Source organism: Apostichopus japonicus, chromosome 2 (assembly GCF_037975245.1).
Source record: "Apostichopus japonicus isolate 1M-3 chromosome 2, ASM3797524v1, whole genome shotgun sequence".
Lineage (NCBI taxonomy): Eukaryota > Metazoa > Echinodermata > Holothuroidea > Aspidochirotida > Stichopodidae > Apostichopus > Apostichopus japonicus.
In genome coordinates, this window is record NC_092562.1 from 13,378,796 (window position 1) to 13,404,023 (window position 25,228).

General features: G+C 38.7%; 1 protein-coding gene across 1 annotated transcript; it reads right to left on the minus strand.

Moving 5' to 3' along the window:
* LOC139978717 (ribitol-5-phosphate transferase FKTN-like) lies at positions 1–9,209 on the minus strand. The gene is made up of 5 exons (XM_071989170.1): positions 8,890–9,209; positions 6,454–6,716; positions 5,369–5,502; positions 2,372–2,496; positions 1–925 (listed from the first exon to the last, which is right to left on the minus strand). Exons 1-5 carry the CDS (start codon positions 9,105–9,107, stop codon positions 700–702), a joined length of 966 nt encoding a protein of 321 aa, XP_071845271.1. The 5' UTR covers positions 9,108–9,209; the 3' UTR covers positions 1–699.
* Between the last annotated feature and the right edge of the window lie 16,019 nt (positions 9,210–25,228).

The window sequence follows — 25,228 nt, forward strand, 5'->3', positions numbered from 1 at the left end:
TTTACACTGGTCAACAAACATGGGGTGTGGTAAAGGGTGGGTAGGGGGAGGGGGGAGGGGGAATTAAAGGAAATATCAACCTTGGGGAGAAAAGTAAAATGGAAGTACCAAGATGGCTGTGAATGTTTGCAGCATGAGTAGGTTTAATCCTGCATCATTTAAATTATCACTTTTTAGTAACAATTTTGTTGTCGTTTTCTGGGGGTTTTTTCAACTGCTTTTTAATAGCTTTTTGACATGCAGTAAATGCCTATCTACATTAAGATCCATTTATAAAAAATATTTGTCACCAATTTAGGCAAGTTTGGCAACCGAAACAATTTATCTCTCACTCATTATGAAGTGCTCTTGAGAATTAAACATTCGTACAATTTCCTCCTTGGCTGTCAGTGTTTAGGATGGAAACCAACCATGTTTTCAACCATTGTTTGGTGTAAAAAAAAATCAATGGCACGGTGTAATAAACAAAGTTCATGATTACCACTTTTTTTCGCTACAAATGGGCAGTTTAATCGCTTTTGTGAATGGACTTTTCCAAATGCTTCATCGGTTCTCTTCTCTTTTTGCTTCATTTCAGCAAATCAATGATATTTTCAATCGTTTCTAATACTCGGTGTGATAATCTTTCCTTCTCTTCATACTCCATTTTCCCCGCAAATCTTTACATCTAGTGGATTCGGTAAAAATCTTAACTTTCTTCTACCTCGATAATTTCAAAGACTTGCATGACTTCCGGCCATTCTTCTTTCGGCCACTGACCGTTGGGTATGACATTGGGGGGTTACTCTTCCAGTTCCAGCTGGTCACCTTGGTGTTCCAAGACTTTCCGTAGTTGGCTTCCACGTACGACAGAGTTTGGCAAGGCACTCTTACTTTGATTCCGATAAACTCAGTCCAGCAGAGATCGAACCACGGAAAAATGTATCTGAAAAATAAATCCGTAGAAAGTATTTCAGATAGCTATATGCAGGGATTTGCCCAGGATTTCCTGGAAGTGATTTTTGAAAGTGCTCAGATGCCAAATGCTGGCACTTGTGTAGCTTTTTAAGCACAAGTACTAGTTTTGCTAACAATTTGCATTTTTAATTTTTTTTTTAGTGAAATTTATTACATACCTGGTAAAAGATTTTACAAGGGACCGATTGAGAGCCGTAAGTCATGTTTCTCTCATGCGTAACTGATGCATTATTAGTCTGTATGACTTTGGCATTGGCTAGGCCCAATTTATGTTGAATATGTTGTTAGGAATGTCGGGATTTTAGATGAAAATAGTGCTGGGCGGGATTCACGATTTTTAAGGATTGAGCATATTATGCTCAAACAATTTAATACTTTTATGGGTGGGATATGTTAAACATACCCCACCCATAAAAGTATTAAATTGTTTATCAACTAGTCCAAAAACAAAGGGATTCCATTTATTCCAAACACAACAACTAAACTCAACTCAATCCAACTTGAATGAAGCCCCGAGGCATTTGTGATATCAAGGCCAAACGATTTGGCCGTGGGAGGGGAAAGAGGGAGGCTAAACATATTTTGAAATAATACAGCTCTATTAGAAAATTAATGACTTTTAAGCAGAATTTTGCACTCAGCTTGAAAGGTTCTTTCAATGTAATATTTAGCATCTCTCTCTAAACAGTTCATATGTCCTTTCTAGTAATCCAGAAATTTCCATGTATTTGCAGCATATTATTTTTGTTGGACTCATATTGGATTATCATTATTATTTTAGGTAAATTTTTTTCTCACTTTGCTATGTTTAAAGAATAGAGAGATTAGAACAATGTCTTAGACCAATTCAACAATACTGTGTAATATATGCAAATGCATTCGATTTTGGGTGTCGACCAAATTAGCCATACAGATGACGATCATCCGTAGGTTTGATAAACTTGCTGACCGAAAACATAAAACTTCTTTCAGGCGCGTAGCCAGGAATTTGCCAAGGGAGGGACAAAACTGTAGATTCGGCATTGCAAACTATCTAAGCGTAGCGCCACCATGGTTGGCGCGAAGCGTACAAGAAAATTTTGGCTGAAAATGCCTCCCAGATCGCTGGAAATGGCACTTCCCAGGCCTTGTATTAAATTGCATCTTAGCATTTTCTCTTTTGAAAATACTAACCATATCATAAAAACATTAAAAAAAAATTTAAAATATGCTCAAGGGGGGCGGCTGCCCCTTCGCCCTCCCCCCCCCCTTGGCTACGCGCCTGAAGTCTTCTTTGCTTTAGAAGTTGTTCAGTAACATGGAGCCATATCTATCCTCCATTAACAGCCTCCCTTCCCTCAAACAAAGCAGCCCCCTCCCTCCTCCCCCTTTCCCCAGCAGTTATGATGCGCCTCCACCTTGTCAACCCTCTTACTTGTATTTCTCGCCGGTACTTGTGTCCGATCCCCCGTTCCATAGAGTATTACCTTCTTCATAGAAAAAGAATATATCCAATTTGAGTTGATCTTTCACAAACGAAAGTTCGTAGCTATCACTCCTCTGAGGAACACAAAAGGCAGAGAGAAAATTGTATCAATTTTATAGTTTCATAAAATTTATGACTACACTTTATAAAGATTTACATTATGTTAGGTTCATAGGAAGTTTATCTTAAAAACGAAATCATGCAGATATGCTTAAAGGATTGGTTCAGTTGTCATACATGTTTATGTTATATGAAAGAGGACAATAAAAGAAACACAAGGTTGAAAAAACTGTTCAAATACCTTTTTTGGTTAAAGAGATGTTCAATGTAAAGTTTTATCAGATTGTGTAGAAACTGCTGTAATCTGACTAGCTGTGATGTCACATCCTCACATTCCTGAAAAGTCTTTGTTTTTTTCTCTAAATATTTTGTGAGATTTCATGACTTTTCAACCAAAAAATATGTCAGGAGATCTCATATTTGTCAAAGGAAGTATTTGAGATTAAACATCTGAAGACTTTTTGATTATATTATTTTCAAATGTGTTAAAAAATGTAAATAATTTTTAAGAAATATATTCACAAATGTTAAGGAAGTGAGGATGTGACTTCACACCCTCCAAGTCTTTCTACACCATTCGTTTTCAACAGAAATTTTGATATCTTCAAAGTGTCATATCTCCTTAACAGAGCATGCTATCATGGTAGTTCCTTCACTGTTCCTTTTGTCTTTTTGTGCTCTTTCATACAAAAAAGACAAGTCAAACACCTGAACCAATCCTTTAAGTCTCACTATTAAACATATCAATAGTTCACACTGGGCTTTTTTATTAATTCTGACTTCCTTGTCAATAACAAATTCCTCTGTTTATGTCTCATCCAGTTTGAATATTTTCTTTAATTGCAATTAACAATTTTCTCTCTTTTATAGTTCAAATATACCGTTAGTTCATCTTCCATCTACTGATTTCATAATCAGGTACAATTAATTAATAAACTGTACACTGAAACCCAGGTCTTGTCACATTAGAGCATAAATGATTGCATGCTAACACTGTGATACAGTTTCAGAAACTCTTGAAACACAAAATATTTAAAGTTGATCGTAGTTTTCATAGTTTCAAAAGGTGATACTCTGAATCTGTATCCATTTTACCAAAAGTCTTGCTTCTCTGAAACACAATTATTTTTGTTCCGAAGGGGTGTACCTGTACAGGTTTTTAATGGCAGCAACACGACATGTAACCCCGCCTAACTTTGCAGATAAAACGTCTCGTAAGAGCTGTTATTGTTAACATGTAAAATTAGGCTCATTACCAGACAATTGTATCATTCTGGAAAAGTAGAAATTCATACTTTGTGTCCCTCATATTCATATTCTGGTATAATTGCCCGAGTACTTATTTCCCGAGTACTTATTTCCCGAGTACATATTGCCCGAGTACTTATTGCCCGAGTACTTATTGCCCGAGTACTTATTGCCCGAGTACTTATTGCCCGAGTACTTATTGCCCGAGTACTTATTGCCCGAGTACTTATTGCCTGAGTACTCTTAATCATACATTCGTACTCATACTCCTACTCGGTGCATTTTGGAAATATTGTAGCGATACATAGAGCAAGAGGACCAACTTGTACTCACATTTTAATAAAGCCTTGTACTCATACAGTATTTGTCCTCATAACAAGGGAATTCTACTCTACTATATTAACTGACACTGTTGTACACATACTCACGTCACACTTGTTGGACATACTAACACTTTTGTACATTCACACATCACACTGCTGTCCACATACTCACTCTGTTGCACACATATTACACTGTTGTTCACATACTCACACTGATGTACACATACTGTACTCACATCACACGGCTGTACACATACTCACACTTTTGTACACATACTCACACTGTTGTGTACATACTCACATCACACAGCTGTACACATACTCACTCTGTTGTACACATACTCACACTGTTGTTCACATACTCACACCACTGTACACATACTCACATCACACTGTTGTACACATACTCACACTACTTGTACATACTCACATGACACTGCTTTACACATGTACTCTCACTGTCTGCCTTCAATGCACTTTATTACAATGAGTTACAACAGAAAGAACGAATTGTGACAGAACCTACTAGGCTCGTATAATTTCTAGTACTTATTGAGATGTACCACGACCAACTGCTTTGAATTGGCTCGACATTATTAGACGTGCTACTGTATATCCTGACTCATAAATGTAAACCATCCTCCACTTTAGTGTTTAGCCAAATTTACTAAAAGCGTTTTGACAATTATTGGCTAAATCAGCTTCATGAAATCGGAGACACAATCAAGGGGGGCGAAAAAAGGGCTCTAGCACCGTAAAGCGAAGGCCTGCAAGTCCTCACAAGTTGTCACGATTGCTACGAGGTCATGTTCAACTCTCCAAAAAACAACAAAATTTATGTACATGAAATGAGCACCTTGAAATCACAATCTTTAATATGAAGTATCACGTAACTGTGTGAACTGCAGCATATGTCTCGGAACAATTTTTTCTTGGTGAAAAACACGTTGTGAGAGAAGCCTGTTCGTCTTACCAAAAAAGAAAACAATTCATTCCAGTTAGGTAAGTAGAAGATGCAAATAAACTGCTTTGTATCTGTTTTAGGGTTAAATGACAGCAAATGATGTAATGATGACAAAACTGAATTAACATATATATACCACTAATTATCTTCTTTTTTTATTTTTTTTATTATTTAATATTGCATTTTATTAGTACTAGTTACTGACAACCACAGTGTAGTTTTCAAAAGAGCCAATCCAAAATATCGGATGAAAAACAAAGAAAAGAAACGTTTGACAACTAAAGAGAGAGGAGGAAAAAATTGAAAAATTAAGGATAGAAAATGAATGGGAAAAGTAGTAAAATTTCTTACCTTACCAAACTGATGTACCAGCATCAGTCCAGCCATCTCCATTGCCGGTATCAGACGGACGCTATAGTCTTCTATTTTCATCCCAAAATCTACATCTAAACTATGGCCAATGATACGACATTCTCTGAACCAGCCTGAGGAAGAAGTCAAATAAAACAAATCCTTAAATGACCGCAAAATTGCACTAAAGTGATCTAGAACCAGCTGTTGTCATGGAGATGATTATAGGGAGCATTCAATCATTCCAGAACCCTTCGGGGGTGGGGGTGGGGTGGGGGGAAGTAAAAGTTTATTCAGGTTAATTGACATACATGTGTAGATTTAAAATGGTTACACTGGTGAGGCAGGTTGGTGAAATTGGTATCAATGAATATATTTGATAAAAAGTCAATATATTTAGATATACTGTTTGGAACAACCTAGATAGGTGCAAACCCAGTCTATGACGTTAAAAATGTACAAGAAATCCGATATAACAACATTATCCCACTGACTTCTCTGCTGACAACAATATTTGTAAGCGTTAACTACGGTAGATCATAGATGTGAACTACGATTCACTTCCGCCCATTCTGCCGATAAATTCCAAGTATTAAATTGATACAGTCAAACAAATATGTTTCACACACTCAGAAACAATGCTACAATTTCAATGGCATATGCTGAAGACAAACTCAACTCTTCTTTATGAAAATAAAAATAAAATAATACAATAACTGTTAGCAAACTGCTCATCCACTAAAGAGCCTGTGTAAGAGATATGTGTAAAAGTAAGAGGGCCTGAACTTTCGATCCTAGCAGGATCTTCTTCAGAGGGGGGCTTCAATCTTCTCTATGAAAGAGACATAACTGATAACAGACCGCATATCAACTGTAAAAGCCTGTGCAGGTAAATAAGAGGGCCTGATGTTTCAAACTGCGGTGCTCTGAAGAAGCTCCTGCTACGACCGGGAATCCTCGGGAAACTCCTTTTCATTAAATAGGAAGAACTCTACACTTATCATCTCAACGTAAACACAAGAGTAATAAGAAGATTTAAAAAAGGACACATTTACTTGCATTTTATCTCCTCCTTTCATACTTACTGAGACAAGTGCCACTGCTAAGCCAAAATGGAATCCCTAACTCGTCTAAGACTGCCGCCCCTGCTATCAGGATGTCTTTCGCGTTAGATCGAAATCTCTCGCCGACCACGTCGCCGTCGTCATAGTGACGCGAGACAAATTTCGCAGCTCTCTCGTAATTGCACTCCAGGAATGTAGAATGTTGGATCTGATTTAGAAACTTCTTGGGATACTTAGGGACCATAAAGTAGACGTTATCGACCTTTACCTCGGCAAATTCCATTCTGCATATAAAAAATGAGATGAAAAAGACAAATTGTGAATATATCCCCAGGGTATCCTGTTACTTTATGAATTCTACTTATACAATATACGTCAGTGGAATTTGTTGTCATGAATTGTAGTGATAACGATGGGGACTGTCCCTTTGCCTTACGTTCGTATACATACTTATATAGACGTACTTGACATTTTTCTCTCTTTGTTTTCCACTTATAGAGTTAACTGTGTCCTTGAGAAAATTCATCTTCCAGTCATTTCCTTTCCTCCCCCCACCCCCCTCCCCATCCCCACCCAAATTTTTGAATATTTATGCATATCAACTTTTACCTAAAGAATATGGTTCTTCCATATTAGTGAAATCAGCCAATGCCTTTAACCTAATTTTGTACATGATCGGTCAGGACTAAACATTGCAATTATTTGCCGTGAGGCAAATAAGTCTTTTTTCTTGTATAGTAAAGCCGACTTCTGTGAAAATTAGGTTAAAAATGTATAAAAACAAAAGGCAGCTGCACGGGAGACAAGCAGTTTTATTTATCTACAGGAGAGACTGCTCCTCATAAACATTGAACACTCTTCATTGAATTAATAGTTCTATTTTGTCCTTTGAAAAGCTCATCATCTGCTTTGTCTTCTGCCTTCTTCCTTGTTTAATTTTTTTTTAAATCCGTAATTTTTTATTCTTTGATATCTGTTAGAAGTTGTTTTTCCAACCTTTCCTGTTACCTTTGTTAAATTTTGTAATTATTTTCTTTATTTTTTTATCAGTGTTTGTTTTCCTTATATTCTTTGTTCTATCCGCCCTTTTTTCTTCTACCTTTTCTTTTATATTCTATTTCATTATTTTTTGTTTTTAAGTTAAAATCAGATGGTTTGTATTTTTCCTCACTTGACCCACTTTAAGGATGTTCCTTCCTCTCTGTGAAATCTGCCGATACTTAACCTAATTTCTGAATATAGTCAGTCAGATCTGACATTAATAAGGTTTCCTGCTCGCAAACCAAACAGCATTATTGAGTTCATACTGTGCTTAGGTGAAATTCTTAGGATGTGAAATGGTTACAATACAGACATATATAACATGCCCAGTTTGTGGAAGACATACGTATAACACTCTCTCCTTTTTTTAAGGGGGGGTGGGGGGGGTTTAGGTTCACACAGGTTATTTAAATACCACAAACTTAGAGTAGCTATTTCTGATGTACACTACAGGGTGAACTGACAGTTAAAATATATTTCCACAGGTATCTATTATTCATGTGATGCTGAGGTACTGTTCCAATACATGCAGTATTTGATACAAGCCATTTTGCTGAATTATGTCTCCATCTGTCTCGAGCTGTCGAATGAAGCAATCTGTATGTCCACATCCAATTGAGTCTAACAGTCTGTTGAAGCGTGGTGGTCCACTTGGCTAAGGCGTCGGACTCGTGATACAAGGATTGCTGGTTCGATTCATGCCTAGTTCATTACGTTTGTGTCCTTGAGCAAGATGCTTTATCTCACTTGCCTCTCTCCATCCAGGGGTTCAATGGGGTACCTGTGAGGTAAATTGTCATTGGGCGCAGTATATAACCGCTGCCGACTGGAGGGATTGTCTCTGGGACAGGTTATCATTGACCAGGGGTAATATAACGTCTGTAAAGCGCTTTGAGACCTATCGCTGGTGTAAAGCGCTATATAAAAAGCAAATATTATTAAATATTATTATACAGTATGCCAGGTTGGCATCAGAAGTATGATGCTACATGATACAGTACAGTACTGGGCTGAAATTATAAAGCCTTCGTACTTGGTGTGTCTCTAGCATGCTTGGTTCAAGTTTTGCAGGGGTCCCGAAATGTTAGTAGAGGGATTGGCCCGCTGTTCACGAGGTACCTGTGAGAGCCATCCTTCAGACTGGATACAGGTCGCATTGAACAAAGTCCTCTCTTTGTTTTGTGAACGAGCTCTGTGCCCTTTGTGGATTTGAAGGTCCATATGATGTTTCAAATCGGTTTTTAAGTGAATGCGAATTCGGCAGAGGTACAAAGACAATACAAATAGGAACCTATTTAACAACAATAAACCACGAAGGAGATTTGGAGGTGATTATAGCTCATGCGTTGTGTAGCGAGGGGATGGTGGGGAGTGGGGGAGGGGGGTGGGGGGTTAATTGATACCATTGTGACTTACTTATCATATGCACCTTCCCCTCTGTTCCCATAAAGTTTCTGGTCATGACTCCACTGTTTGGTCATCCAGCTTCCCGTCTGACTGACCTGGGACCAATCAATCTTCCCGTGCCAGAAGTAACTGTCGTTCCGTAGGTAAAAGATGACCAGCTGAATCAGGTAGTCTTTGTACACGAAGAAATGATGGTATGGAATGTCATGTCTCTTACTTATCCTCATGGGTAGAACCCTCGGATCTCGACCAATCACCTCAAAATGGCTGAATCCAGCTTCTTTGGCACCCTCCAAGAAATTCTGGGTCAACGAAAATCATCACAAATAGAAATCAATACATGCAGGACAGAGCTCTACAGTGCTCATGTTCAATTTTCAGGACATTTTAATCAAACTTCCCATGAAAGTAATTACTGTACTTCAAAAAAGTCAGCGCCTATGTGCCAACAAAGATAACATCCAGCCTTATATACATTTTTTTTAATAGCAGCTGAATGTTAAACAATAAACAATTTTAATGACATTGTCCGATATGAGACATTTTCCTCACGCAGAGAGACACTTTTCTATATTATCAATATATATATATAACTCAAATCGTAGTGAGTTGGAGAATCCAGAACAGTAAAAAAAACTCCAGCCTCCACCGATATTCGAACCCAGGCCTCCCGCTTTATATGCAGACACCCTGACCACGGTGATTGTATGTCCAGATGTTCGAAACCGGTATGGAAGGTCGTAATTCCACTGTAGGCGTTTGTCACCTGTATCGAACAATACTAGTTCTGTTTTCGGTGACATATTTGCCTTACTCTAGAGATCAAACATGATGCTAACCAACTCCAAATCATTTCTGATTCCTAAAGCCGGATCTCGAAAAGAGATACTTTGAAATTTGAGCAGACTTTGCTAATGAAATGGAGGTAAACGACAAAGGCAAATGAATATATATATAGTTGAAATTGTAGTGAGTTTAAAATCCAGAACAGTGTAAAAACTACTGTACCAGCCTCCACCGGGATTCGAACCGGGGCCTCCCTCTTTATATGCAGACACCCTAACCACTAGGCTACTGTATGGAAGCTGATTGTATGTCCAGAGGTTCGAAACCGGTAAGGAAGGTCGTAACTACACTGTAGGCATCTGTCACCTGTATCAAACAATTTACTAGTTCTGTTTTTGGTGATATATTTGCCTTACTCTAGAGATCAAACAAAATGCGAACCAACCAAAGTTGACAGACAAATTAATGAAGCTATTAAATGAGAGCCTTGTTATGGTAAAGTTTAATTTTGCTCTAATATTTACAAATATTAGTAAATGCAACATGACTTCATGTCCATATCTTCAGTGGTGAATAATTAATGACAGCCCAACAAATAGAACATATCAGACAAAGTTGATTATCTTTTCTTAGAGATTTGATGTTGGTTTCAAGACGATAATCTTTGATGGATATATTCCATTTGGAAGGCATGGAATGCCTCATATTTAAGATATAACCCCAAGAGTAGCAGCTGCTGTTTAAGACCAAAATGTTTTAAGACAATAGCCTATTGTTTTTTCTTTCTAATAATCAAGAAGAAAAAAATGTCAACTTGTAACATGCTGTGATACTGTGTATCTCAGTTGTCTGTTTCATCAAAACAAAATGACTTGTATCTCCCTTGCAGAGCAGATGAATATTTAGTTTGTTTCAACCAATCATGTTCATGTATTTGTACCAGGCAACTGCGTGATACAGTTTGTACTGTAAATGACCTGAAATCAATTTTCTACAAAAAATTGGGTATCACTGGATGTTTGACAGAAGGAAAATTAAGTACAGTTTTCACAGACTATGTGACAATAAGTGTGAATGTCTACATAAACACTGTATAATGTATGAGCACTCGATAAAGATGCAGGATTTGACTATAACATCATATGTCATGTACAGTATGGGGAGATTGAGAGTCTGTTACCTCAGGGCCCCGTTCCACAAAGAGTTACGCTTGATCTTAAGTTTGATCGATCGTGCGTAAGTCAGCTGATCGAGCGTAAGTTTGATATCAAACTTATCTCTGTTCCACAAAGAAACTTACGCTTGATATCAAGCGTAAGTTTGATCCGATCATGCGTAACTTTAAGTAGTGATCCAGATCATTCGCAAGTATGATACTTTGCTATGGTAAGCAATTGATATACAATTTGTTTAGTTTCTTACAGTTTACATATAGATGTAATAAAATGTAAATTTTATATACTTGTGCACAAATGGCGTTATATTTGTATCAGCAAGCTGGTCAACAACGTAATTATCGTCGAATTCTACCAAGAGAGAGAATTTTCAGAGACAGACGGCAGCCTTTTGAATTTTATAATGATACCAAAGATAAAGGTATACTAGGCTAGGCTGTATGAATTTGGCCAAGTTAGAACATCCCACCAACAGAAGTAGGGCTCTGTCGGCCAGTTTGCAGGTTATCAATGCACTAAGATTTCATGAATTACGATCAAAAAGTGCCTTAGCAGAGTGTGCCTCTTTACACGGATGCAGCAAGTCATCTGCCTCACGGGCATTGAGGAGGGTTACAAAAGCATTCGTTCAAATCCGAAATGATGAAATTCAGTTCCTAACTACTCCAGCCTCTGTGACCAAGGCTCGAGGGATGATTTTTTGGTAGCAGGATTTCCGCAGGTTGTGGGTACAGTATATGGGACATTGACTGGAATCTGCGGTTGTAACTATGGGCCGGATGAGTATGTATTTGTTAGCTGTACAGGTAGACATGCAATCAGTTTGAGGACCACCAACTTCAAGGGATACTTCTTGGGGACTATGGTTATCCTCTACAGCCGTGGTTGATGACGCCTATTCAGAACTCAAAGAGACCTCATTTAATAAGTAAGCTTATAAAAACCAAAACATATCGAGGTATGGTATCATATCTATATGGTATCTATTTATATACCGCTTTCGATTTGTCCAAAAAGCACACACACAAAATCACAAACTCAATAGTATCAGTTATTACTGTATATTGTGGTTCACCATACGGACAAAAATAGACATAAATTACTTAATAGTGAACAATGAAATAAACAGCTGTCTTCAAAGTTATAGTTATTCTTTAATCAAGGGCGTAGGAACCGGGGGGGCTGGGGGCGCCAGCCCCCCAGTGAAAAATATGGTGGGGCAGAAGTATCATTCCGCCCCCCCCCCCGCTTCGCAAGTCAGAAAACCCCTTTTTCATATCTCAATAAATGATATGTAACATTCGTCATTTTACTCAGAACATTTTGGCAGAAAAATTCCATTTGAAGCACCAAAAGGCCAGGTGAAAATGCAAAATTATTTACAGAATGGAGTAGGTGTTGAAGTGTGCTATATTGCACCAAATTTCATCTGCGGCCACCTGGAAATGCAAAAAAAAATTCCAAAGGGGAGGGGGACACCCCCTCCCCCTAGACCCCTCCCCCAGGCCAGCCATCAGTCTTCAGCCCCCCCCCCCAATCAAAAGTACCTTCCTATGCCACTGTCTTTAATTGCAGTGCTCAGACAAGGACACAAGCCAAAATTGAGCATGTCAACAGCCAGCTCAAGAACAAATTTTGATGTCTGCTTGGCGATGGCATGCAAATAGAACCAAAACTCTTCCCCTATCCTTGTTTACTTAAAACGAGGCAAATTAGTTTTGGCTGTATATAGTGTCAGCAAAGAATATGAATGTCATGTCAACCAAACATTTCGCATTTTCAAATACCACATGCATTCGAGCAAAAAAAAAACATTTTTCTGACATTCTAACATAACTTTAAATCGCATTTTGAATTTTATTTAAGTTATATACTTTTTAAGAAAAAGTCACCCAGGAAAGAACCTGGGCACGAACACCAAACTACCGAACGACTGATCCGCTCTCAACCCTAGTCTCCTTGCATCGGAACTGTGACTGTGTGATCATCGTCGGGTGTGCATAACCATTCCCCTCGAAAGAGAACAGATACTACACATGATCTTAGCAAAACGGCAGAAATTTAAGTTATGTTGACCATCAATTTAGTTCCAGTAGTATACACCCGATAGAAATTTAATATCTAAGGCAGATAGTTTACGAGCTAAAAATAAGTATCTAAAGTTTACCTACAATGCTGTTACATAATGAACGGTTCAGAAATTACATTCAACTCAAAGATGGTTGGAAAGGCAGTGTACAATCCTTGATCATTAATATTATCTACAACTCCCTGTCAGATGGTTTTCCTATTCAAGAAGTAGTTCACTTGTATATGCAATAAAGCTACATTAGTAAAAAAAACCAATAGGCCTATATTCCACGTAGAAGAGTACACTATAGTGTAGGCTGTGTAATTATAACAGTGAGACAGTATAACTGGCTTCTTTGGCCTGGAATGAACTGTTGGGGCATGGGTTGACTGCCTGTTTGGTGACATTTCTGTTGGTGCATGTGAATCCTGTGAATAGAGCAAATGAAAACAATTGATCAATCACAAGATACTCCTTTAACCCTTCCATTATGGATGCCGTCCTCTTTATAAGATGTAACAATAGAATAATTGCATATAATTTAAAATGCTGTGAAAGGCTTTTTTCACTTTGGAAAAAGGTAACTATTTTTCCTTTGTATTCCCTTTATCTTTTTCAAAATTATTCATCAAGGGTACCAAAAACATATTGTGCATGATATTAAGTTGGAGTGCTGTAAGTTTTTCTAGGCTTTCACAATTTGACTTCTGGTGATCACAAATGACCTTTAACCTCCACCAAAAACCATAGGCTTCTTGTACTCAAATTCAAATTGGGTCTTTTAACATGTATATCAAAAATAAATTGTACCTGTGATGACTCGCTTAAAAAGCAGCCAAAGGGTCCGTCTTTGATGTCCCCAGAGCAGGGCCTCGTAAACAGGGCTGTATACAGCTGCTGGCCCTCCACCTAAAATAAAATGATATGAACATTGTTTATCAATTTGGATTTTACTATGTGTCAAGAAAAATGTGATGGATGTGAGGTGCCCATAAATGCTATTTACCTGTTGCATGTTTAGCTCTTTGATATTTTTTGGCCAAAATCTTCAAATCTGACCACTTCATTTTTAGTTCAGAAGCAATGTCCAGCTCGACCAAACAATTTATCACGATTTTCTTTGACAAACAGGCAAAGAATAAACATTTCTTGCTGGGAAAAATTTTCTTCCTGGATTTCTTTCTTTTGAGTTAGACTAGGAAAAATGGTTACTGTGAAAATTGTCAAGTTATCATTAACGACTCAAGAACACTGTGCTCAAAACTTAATGAGCCAGCCTTGGTAATACCAGGATAAACCCCATGACCTCTATTTTGAGTTCCAACAGTCAATGGCTATAGGCAAGCAGCACACACAGCTGCTCATCCCATTGAACAGCTTTAATTGTAATTACTTCTCAAGCCATGTCCCTTGAAATATGATCACTTAAAACGTGTTTGTATTTTGTAGTAGAGTCCCAGCTCGACTTAGCTACTCTGGCCTTGGCTAAGTGGGCAGATAAAGTTGCTTGCATTGTGCACCTAGCAAGGAAGGTCTATAATAACCAAAGCCCTGTTTACCTGCAGTGTTGCCTTTCAAAATGTCGACTTCCGATTTAACAATGCTTTAGGCCTAGACTGAAACAATCCAAAATAAATCATTTACATCAATAAGGATGTAAACTCCCGGTCAGCTCAAGTTCAGCCAAAAGAAACATAGGGTATACAACTCAGACTTTAGTGTGGGTAAGTTAGGCCCTGAAGACCTAGGCTATTACTGCTTTTATTTTTGTTTTGTGGACATTAAAAAAAAGTTAGGCTAGGTAGGTGACTTTCACTTTTGTTCAGAATTAAGCATATAAGGGGTGCAAGTGCAATAACTATACATCTCTTTTTAGTCTGGACTTCATACAGAGTTCCTTTGTACGAAATTGTGACAATTTATCAATATCAGTCAATGATCCCACTGGTAATCATTAGCCGGGTACCGTTATAGGCCTAAGTATACTGTATAGTCTTGTAGTACTAAGCCTAAGTCGTCCGTGTAATAATACAGGCGTTTACTTATGTAGTTTATCCTTTATACAGTAGTCATTTGCTCATATAAATTTGTGTTACTGCTAGGCCTAAACTTTAGAAAAGACGTAGGCAGGCCTAACGTTGTCCCGGGTATTCCTCTAGGCTCTAGTACATAGCCTATATATAACACTGACTGCCTGTATTAAACTAATTTAACGTACGCAAAGACTACCGAGTTGGCAGATAAAATGCGGTCAGCGGACGATCTTTCAATGTTTTTGAGTCGTAACACACAACGAACCAATGCAATAAAATATGGCAAAGATTATTCTTGTAAAGGTTGTGGTTAAATGTTTATTCTGACACATTTATCTGATATTTACTCACCATTTTGATGACATATAATGCGCCGACAGGTTGTTCGCCGTGTCAAAACTTCGGAGACACAAGTGATTTGAGGTCACGAAAGGTCAAAGTAGCCTCGTCCACTAACCAAATATTAATTAAAATCATGCGTAGCGTAAGTTTGATTTTGTGGAACGCTACTTAACGATCGAACTTACGCTACGATCAATCGCATGAGAATCGAACTTAAGTTTGATCTTAAGATCAAGCGTAAGTTAGTCTTTGTGGAACGGGGCCCTGGTATTAATATAATTCCAAATTTACAGTTTAATTAATACATAAGTTAAACGATAACCAAATATCACTTTCTATCAAATAAAGTGCATTTGGTTATCATCATATCTGCAACATGATTCCAAGTTGATATGGCTATACGTGTGTCTGTCATTCAGGACCTGAAACTCACAGAGAACACAGTTACTATTGTAAATCTTAAATTTGTGTGCCAAAGTAAAAACTGGGATCGTGCTATAAATCGGTAGCATGTGCTATAAGGTTTACAGTAAGAACTGAAGATATGTGTAATTCATTGTTCACTACAATTGTTGCTATCATTAAGCATATGCCTTGATTATAGAGTTTTTAGCAAATTTCAGTAAAGTGTAAAGTGCACTGGGTTGCACTAGGTTGTGAAATCATAGGGAGAGAACCTCATAGCACCCCATTTATATAGTTATATTTATTAAATGTATTATTGTTCTCTACAATTTTGCAATCAGGAAGCATTTGACTCGATAAAAGAAATAAATCAACAAAATTCAAAAATTGCACTGAGCACTGGGTAGTGGAATCATGGGTAGGGGGTTCTTCCTTATATCAGCCAAACCATGAGGAAAAAGTACCGCTTAGGCCCAAAGACTAACAAATTTATCCTCTTGTATATGAATTTTCTTTCAAAGTTGTAAAATACGGCAGAATCTTTTAAAACCAAAGCTGGATAGAAATATACTTCTCATCAGTTACAAGAAACACAATTTATGCCTTGTATCTGTAATATTGTGACAAATAGCTTGTTCCTTGAAAATTGTCATAACTCGTTCATTTACAGGAATGAGGCCTAGGAAGGCCTAGGAAGGCCTAGGAAGGCCTAGGAAGGCTGATGCTTCAGTTCTTGCGTTAGATTTTTTTAAGATGCCATCTGCGACATATTTGAAGATGACCTCTTCAAATTGAAGACCTCACTCACATCAAGGTGATTCACCTATCGAGAAAAGTGAAACTTCATTTAAAAGATTAAATGTTTTACAAGTTTGCAGAAGAACTTTTGGAACATTCGTCGTTAACGACGAATGTACCAAGAAATTAACAGGGACCACATTTTCAGACAAAGTGAAGAGGAAAACGTGGCATGAATTCTTCAAGTATAGGTCAATGAACAAACTGTTAAGAAGATGGCAAAAACTTTTAAATGAGGTCGATATTCAGAGGGAAGCAGAAGAAGATATATTCCGTGCATACAGCATGCCCTGGAAAAGATGTTTTCCTCCCTATTAGCAACCTTGTTGGAAAGTGACATGCCACCAATCCCCCCCCCACCCCCGAGAAAGTTGTCCTACGGACACAATTCTCGTGGAATAGTGTCCGTGAGACGCCCGGACACTATTTCCTGCCACACCCGCAACAACCTTACAGGTGTCTCCTGAAGCAATGACTCAAACAGAGGAACGGGCATTGCGGTACTGTGCTGGATATGTACCATGTACATTTAACTAAAAAAAAATACAATAAAATGCAAAGCAATGAAGTTGCTGCTCAATATGTAAGAAAAATATCTTCGTGGTCTCATGATGAAATTCCAGCTGCAGATGCATTTCTGGATAATTCGAATGAGTGGATTAAAATAAAAATTAGAAGTGGCAAGACAGTGTTTTTACTTTTTCAAAACTCATACAAGAAACTGTAAGGTCAACCGTATACCGTAACGTGAATGGTCTTTATACTCCATCATGGTAAGCTTTGCACGCATAGCTACATAGCCAGTCATGTCATGAATATTCATGTGGTCTATTGGGCTTGTCTGTAATTTTTGAAGGTTAAATGCTAAATAATGGGTATCACAATCTAATTAAGGAAGATATGGGTTTATTAAATCGATATTATCATTGGGTTAAATGCATACAACATATCTGCAAATGTTTAGGGTGATATTGATGTTTTTGTTTGGTAAATAGTTAAAGGGGTTATTGAATTGAATTGAATTTATTGTCCACAATCAAAAATTCGGCTTACACAGGTCGCAAACGAAACAAAAGAAAAAAGTATAAGTATCAATATACTGCGATACGCATACAGTAATACAAACATATATACAGCAAGTCCTAAATAAGAAATCTTCTCACTCGTGAATTAAAAAATATGGATAGAATTATACACAAATGAGTATATGTAGCGGGGCCTAAGTGTACGTGGTGGGCATAAACGCACTCCAGAGCGGTGGTAAATGTAGTGCTCAAACAAGGGGTATGTTTGGGTCTTGCATGATTTGTTTCACTTTATTGCAGAACCTCTCATGATACAAGCACTCTAACGAAGGAAGTGAACACCGATTATCGGAGGATTATCGAAGTGAACACCGATCGGCGGAGTGTATAGTCTAGTGGTTACGCCGGCGTCTCCCAGTCATGAGATCCCCGGTTCGATTCCCCGCCGACAGCAATGTGTGTCGTCTGGCAAGGGTGTTGTTCAATAACAACTTCCCGACATGGACGTTAAATGGATGTGTGCCGAGAGATTGGCTTCGGTCAGCTTGCGAGTCTATAAGCCTCCATGGCTTCTTTCGCGAGTTCCTGCTTGCGGGAAGATCACATATACATACATTATCCGCTGAGCAACTTTCTGAGATTGCTCAAGTATCTTCACATCGATTCTTGTAACATTGGCAAAGTAACAAATTATGTTATACATCAAAACACTTTGAATGAGGGATTTATAGATCAAGGTCATGATTGTTTATCCACTCTGAGGTTCTTCAGTTTTCTCAAGAAATACAGCCTCTAATTTGCTTTCTTATGTACAATTGTGGCATTACTAGACCAATCAATGTTGTTATTCAGTTAATGTCATTTAACAGGTAACCATGCAGTAATGCCAGTATCATCCGCATATTTTATGACCCTACAATCACTGGACATACTCTGACAGTCGCTGATATACAGGGAAAAGCCAGGGGGAGCGGACACAGCCCTGAGGCGCACCTGCACTTAAAATCATTTCCCCTGAGTAGACATCGCCTATCTTCACCCTCTGACGTCATGAATCCATTGGGTAGTTCGGGGAGATACACCGTGTGCGATTAATTTAGCTGTAAGTAAGTGTGGGACATTTGTGTTGAATGCACTAGAAAAGTTTAAATCTCACATATTGTCTATCTTTATCTAAAAGAGAGTAACGTTTTTGCAGATATGTCAACACCGCATCATCAACTTGAACCCCCCCCCTCTCTCCCTGCTCTATAAGCGAACTGCAAGGGGTCAATAAACTGTTCTGTAATACTGTGAGGGCGTTTCATTATTAGTCTTTCCAACATTTCATGACGTTACAGCTAAGTGAGACGGTCCGAAAAGTCATTAGGCTCAGTTGAATTCTCTTTCTCTGAGACGGGTATAACTAATTACGTTTTCCACAGTCGTGGAATCTAGCCGATGTCTAAAGAACATTGAAAGAGTTTTGTGAATATCCCAGCCAGGATCTCATTGCATAAACCATCAGGGCATTGTGCTTTGGTGGTTTTCAATGATCCAAACACTACCCTAACTTCATGTTCAGTAACGCAAATCTCATTGTTAAAACTCCCTTTTTATTAATTCACTAATCAACCCACTCATACTACATTTTTCTCAGTTGTAAAGTCCTACAATTCATTAAACTCTTCCACGAAAGTTTGTGTGACCTCTGACTAGGGGGTCACCGACTTCTGTCTGTATCCAGTTAGCATTTGCATTGTTTTCCATGCACCAGCAGAATTATTTTCAGCAAAGTTTCTTTCTAATTTGTCTTTGTATGTTTGTTGACATACTTCGACTTTACGTTTGATGCACTTCTGTACCTCTTTCACCCTTGTTTTCTTACCTTCCATCGGAGCTTCATCCTTTCGTTGAGTAAATCTCTAAGTTCTTTGTGACCCACGGCTTTTTATTCGGATAGATTTTGTGTGTCTAAAGAGGGATGATTTTGTCGACAAAGAAGTTGAAATAACTAGTGACAATGTCCGTCGCCTCGTCAAGTGAATTAGCTGATGAACAATAGATCCCAGTCGGTGGTATGCAGGGTGACTCGCAGCTCATCTGTTGCTGTCTCCGTGCAAGTGTACCGTAGCTTAGTTACCGGCCGACTTCTTTTCAGCTTCTTGTACTCCACATGTTGTATTTTACTGTCGAGTAGTGTATATGCCAGAGTGAGACAATTAAGAAATGGATTAGTTCTTTCTAAAACCAGCCAATTAACAATAAAAAATAAAATGCTTGTGCGCAGAGTTTTTCTTGTTTCCACTCGTCACCTGGCTTGAGTCTCTAATTAACTTTGTAACAAATCCCAGGCTAGTAACGCTACCAATGGGGCCTTGATGTGCTGCTGTAAGGCTGAAAGGTACTTGACGTTTGGCTTTGCAGTTCAGAAAGCAACAATTGAAAAAGAGGTAGTGCCACTTGAATCTGTAATGGTTTTTAAAATGTGGTGACTAAAATCCCTTTGAAGTGGACATAGTGAAAATAAATCTGTGCGAAATTGTGACAAGTCATTAGCCTGAGATATATATTATCTCATTCAGAAGCATTAGGCAAATAATCATGACATATGATCAAATTTATGGCTCACTTGCACGACTTATGGACCAAAATACCATAGTGACTGTCTCAAGGCCCAAGCTAAAGTATTCAGAATACAGAAGGCTATTTATTTGGCTAATTTATCTAGGTCTGGTGCTATTTGTATTAACCAATATTGGCCATTAGACTTAGCTACGTATACACTTGAGTCTTGAGTAGGGCGGTAACATATTCTCTCGATTGAGACTTTCCGGGAATAATCGAGAATAATTCCCGGTAAAAATTACCAAAAATCCAGAAGTACGGATGACATGCTGTAACAACTTAAATTTTAGAGATAACGTTAGTCCTTGACCTACCACAGTACACCACTTCCACTGGTAGCACAGTGTACCATTGCATCGTGAAACCGATTCCTACACAAAATAGGCTATACTGACGCCAAACCTTTACCAATCGTGAAATTACCATGGGAACGGCCCACGCAGTGATAACTTTTGACATCAGACTTTTCAGTTACTCCAAATTGGCAGAAAGTGCCACAACTGTATGATCAAATTTTAAAGAGCTAAGTGATGGATTTACACGACAAGACAATAAAAAATCGCCGAAACCATGCGCAAATCAGGCGCGGCGGAACGGAAAAATTATTGGGGGGGGCTAATGTGTGAAGACTATCTAAGCGGAGCGCCACCATCGGTTGGCGCGGAGCGTACAAGAAAATTTTGGGTTTTTTCAAACCCCCAGATGGCCGGAAACGGCACTTCCCGAGTGTTTTATGCTGCGAATACCTGGCCCTAAAATATGGGTCTCAAGTCTGCAATTTCTCAGATTGCACGTAAAGTCTGTAAAAACATTGTAATTTGTATATTCGATGGTGTTTTAAGAGAGTAGCTATTACTCGTAGTGTACTCGCAAAGACGTTTTTGAGTGTAGTAAGGGCAGTGGCGGAGCTAGGGGTATTGGTCGGGGGGGCAAGAATGGTCTGTAGGGGCGCTTTCGACACTATCTAAGCGGAGCGCCACGACAGGTTGGCGCGGAGCGTACAGAAAATTTTTGAGTAAAGATACTCCCGAGATTGCAGGAAATGACCCTTTCCGGGGCCTTGTTAATTTGCAGATAAACAAATAAAAAACAGATGCGCAATAAAATAGTCAAAAATCGCGAATAAGTAAAAAGTAGTGAAAAGCAGAAAAGGGCGCCAGCAGTCCATTTGAGTCCGTCAGGGGGGGGGGGGCATCCGCCCCTGACTGTATATATGGACGCTCGATCCGCCACTAAGTAAGGGGATGTTGGAGAACTGGCTGAAATGAGGCAAGTCATTGGCCTAAGACGAAGTTGTGTTACGCTTACCGGTACTCACACTCACTGCTTCCACTTTTCACGGGGCGTGAAGACGCCGTCGGAGTGAGAATGTGGTCTATAGCCAAGGGACGGGCCGACGGTCCCCCAGCAATTACTAAAATTATTACACCTATAGAGTATACGTGTGCATCGGACAGATCGACAAGTATGCATTGAAAAATGGGCAGATGTACGTTTCGGAGCCTTGGTAAATATTGGGGGGGCTTATCATGCATTTGCCCCCTCAACTTTTTTATTGGGGGGCTGAGCCCCCCCCCCCCAAGCCCCCCCCTGGTTCCGCCGCCACTGGCGCAAATCGACTAACAAGTCATTTCATTCTAGCCTAAATTCCCAATATTCCGTATAAGATACGACAAACACAATGGAGATTCATTTTGCATAACTTACCGGGAAAAAATCGGCCGAATTTCAGGTATTCACGAGGAAAGGGAACTGTTTTTTCTTCAACAGCTCATCTCCTTCGGCCATGACAACACAAAGAATAACTACTGCGCATGCGGTAAGAACAAGGGAAAGCCCCATGAGTAATCGGCTATATACGGGCAAACAATAGAGGGCGTTGGGAACGATTCGCCTAAGTCGGACACTTCCTATGGTTCAAAGGAAATCTGATCGTTCTCAGGGGAGGCCTGACCTTCGTGTAAAGTCATATATAAGCAAAGGATTTAATATATATATATATATATATATATATATATATATATATATATATATATATATATATATATAGGAATAACGGAAAAACTGTTAAACAACTATGCTGCATTTAGAGAAAGGCTGGATCTCGAGTGAGATACAATAATTGAATTAGGTAAGTGATTGGAAGTAAAACAGCCAATGTTTGGTTTTTGCAGAGCTTTCGAGCAAAACTAGCTCTTCTTCAGTGCATGATCACCGAAAGTGACAAGGAGTAGCAGGAATTGAAACTCTTTTATAGAGGAGATGTCGGCATGGTTGTAAGGGCAAAGCGACTTACTGATTTCTGCTGAATTGAGCAGAAGTTTTAGAAATTCGGATTATTTTAATCCGCGTCGGATTATTTTAATCCGATTCCGTCGTAATTGTAAAGGAATTGTTTTGGTTTATCTGGGACGGCAAATCGTTTCTGATGTTTAAACCGAATGGTGCCGTGGTCTTTAGGTTTAGTTCCCAGAAATTTTCTTTCGCTTTCCTAGATTTATCTGTCCAAGAATCGTTCTGGTCAATGGCAATAACACGCAAATTCTCAATTGAATGATTTTGGAGATTGAAGTGATTTGCAACAGGTTGGTAGATCTTTTTTGTTTTGATCGCCGATCTATGTTGTGTCATTCTCATTCTAAGAGTGTTTTTTGACTCTCCAATGTATTGTAAGTTACAAATATTGCAGTAGATGAGGTAAATGACATTTTTGGATAGGCAGTTAATTTTGTGCCGAATTTGGAACGTGCGTTTGGTTTGGTTGCTCTGAAAGGCCCCGGTCGAATCGACAAGTAAGCACGTTTTGCAATTTTGTGTACAGGGCGATGATCCTGTAGTTTCTGTTATGCTTTCCCCTAATGGGGTGTCATCCCGAAAGGATGCCCGAACTAAGATATCCCGTAGGTTGCTGGGTCTTTTAAAAGCGATGACAGGTAATTCTGGGAATACTGATTTCAGGCGTTCGGTGCCTTGAAGTAGGTGAAAATTCTTCTGAATGATATTAGCCAGTGGTGGGAGACCAGGGTGGAATTCAGTAACCAATGGTACCCTTTTGGAACTGGTTTGACGAGTTTTGTACGTCAATGTTTCGGTACGGGGTTTGCTTTTAGCCTTTTTGATGGCATTTTCAATAGTACCCCGAAAATACTGTCTGTTTAGGAGGTGTTGTGACAGTTCTTTAGTGCGTGAATCAAAATCGACTTCAGAGGAGCAAATGCGTCGAATGCGCAACGCTTGACTGTACGGAATATTTCTGGTACAGTGACGTGGATGGCAACTGCTTGGTAAGAGGTAGTTGTGCTTGTTCGTGGGTTTATTGAACAAGTCTGTTTTGAGTGAACCATTTTGTAGGGTCACGGTGGTGTCCAGAAAGTGAACGCCAAGTCCAGAAAAATCAGCAGTGAATTTGATAGTGTGATGAAACGAGTTTATGTCATCAATGAAGAGTTTTAGATTTGCCTCACCATGGGTCCATATCATAAAGATATCGTCAATGTAACGTAACCACGTGTGTGGTTTCAAGTTTTGTCGAGATAAAAATTCTTTCTCGAGGTTTCCCATAAAGATGTTGGCAAAAGACGGTGCCATTTTGGTACCCATTGCGGTGCCATGAATTTGGAGGTAGTGTTTGTTGCCAAATACCAGATTATTGTTGGTCAAGATGAGTTGCATTAATTCGGCCAATTCTTTCTTCGTGGGGGTTTTGCCACGTTTTGGTTTGAATGCTTTTGTGCAGGCCGAAATGCCCTCTTCGTTAGGGATATTTGTGTATAACGAAGACACATCCAAGGTAACTAACAGAGAAGATAAGGGAAGATTTTTTATTTCCCCAATTTTCCGGATGAAATCCGTAGTGTCCTGCACATAGGACGGTAGGGCCGAAACGAGAGGTTGGATGAGGAGATCCACGAATTTGGAAATTTTTTCAGTCGCTGTGCCATTACCCGATATTATGGGCCTCCCGGGATTGCCTTCTTTGTGAATTTTAGGCAGAAAATAAAAGCGACCAGGTTTTGGGTCGTTTTCCAAGAGGTTTTGGCCTAACTTGCGGTCAATGGAACCGTTAGAGACTATCTTTTGGATGACTCTTTTCACGTTTTTGTGAAAAAGTATAAAAGATGCACATGAAAGAGAACTAAACAAACAACTAAATTCACATATATATATATATATATATATATATATATATGAATTTAGTTGTTTGTTTAGTTCTCTTTCATGTGCATCTTTTATACTTTGAATAAAAACTAGTCAAAATTGATACCTCCAATACATGACATATTTACCCTACCAGAAAGTAAAATTGTAAAACGGATTTCCACATGGAAGAACAAAAGCAACTCTGTACTAGTATATAGGGTTTCGGTATAGGTTATCCTAACGCCGAAATGACTAAATAGACCTTTTGGATACAACACCTAATACATTCCCATTAATTATTATTAATTAAGAAACAATAGTTCCAATTGCGGCGCCTGAATTTATTCGGAACAACCATTATACAAATATTGGTCTTTAATCGTCATGATAAACATAGCAAGCGACCAAATGCAGTGTCAAGCAAATGTACAGATATTACAAGTCTTTGCAATGAGGTCAAGCAGTCATTGTTGTCGGCATCAATATTGCTTCAAGTGAATTCTTCTTTACTTTTAACTCACAAATCCCTGATGGTAGCCTGACTTAGTGTGAACTACTTTATTTGCTACATGAAATAAGCAAATTCTACACGTTGTTCCTACGCCACTGAACTTGAGGGTCATTGTATAGGACAACCCAAATTGTTCACTTGTTATAATATTCAAGTGCGGTTCAAATATCAATGTACTGACATGTGCTAATAACTATTATAATACATGGTGTAAATAATATAATAATGTAAATAAAACATGGTATAACCGATCATTTTTGAAATTTGAACAGAAAGTCAATATATCAACATCCTTCCGCGATACTTTTAAGCAGTGAATTGTATGTATGTATGCGTGTTCGTGTGCGCGCGTTTGTGACGCCGAGCTTGTAAACACGATATCTGATGAAGGGAAGGCCAGACCAAATTCATATTTGGTGTGTAGAAGAACCACATTGAGTACAAGAAGCCTACTG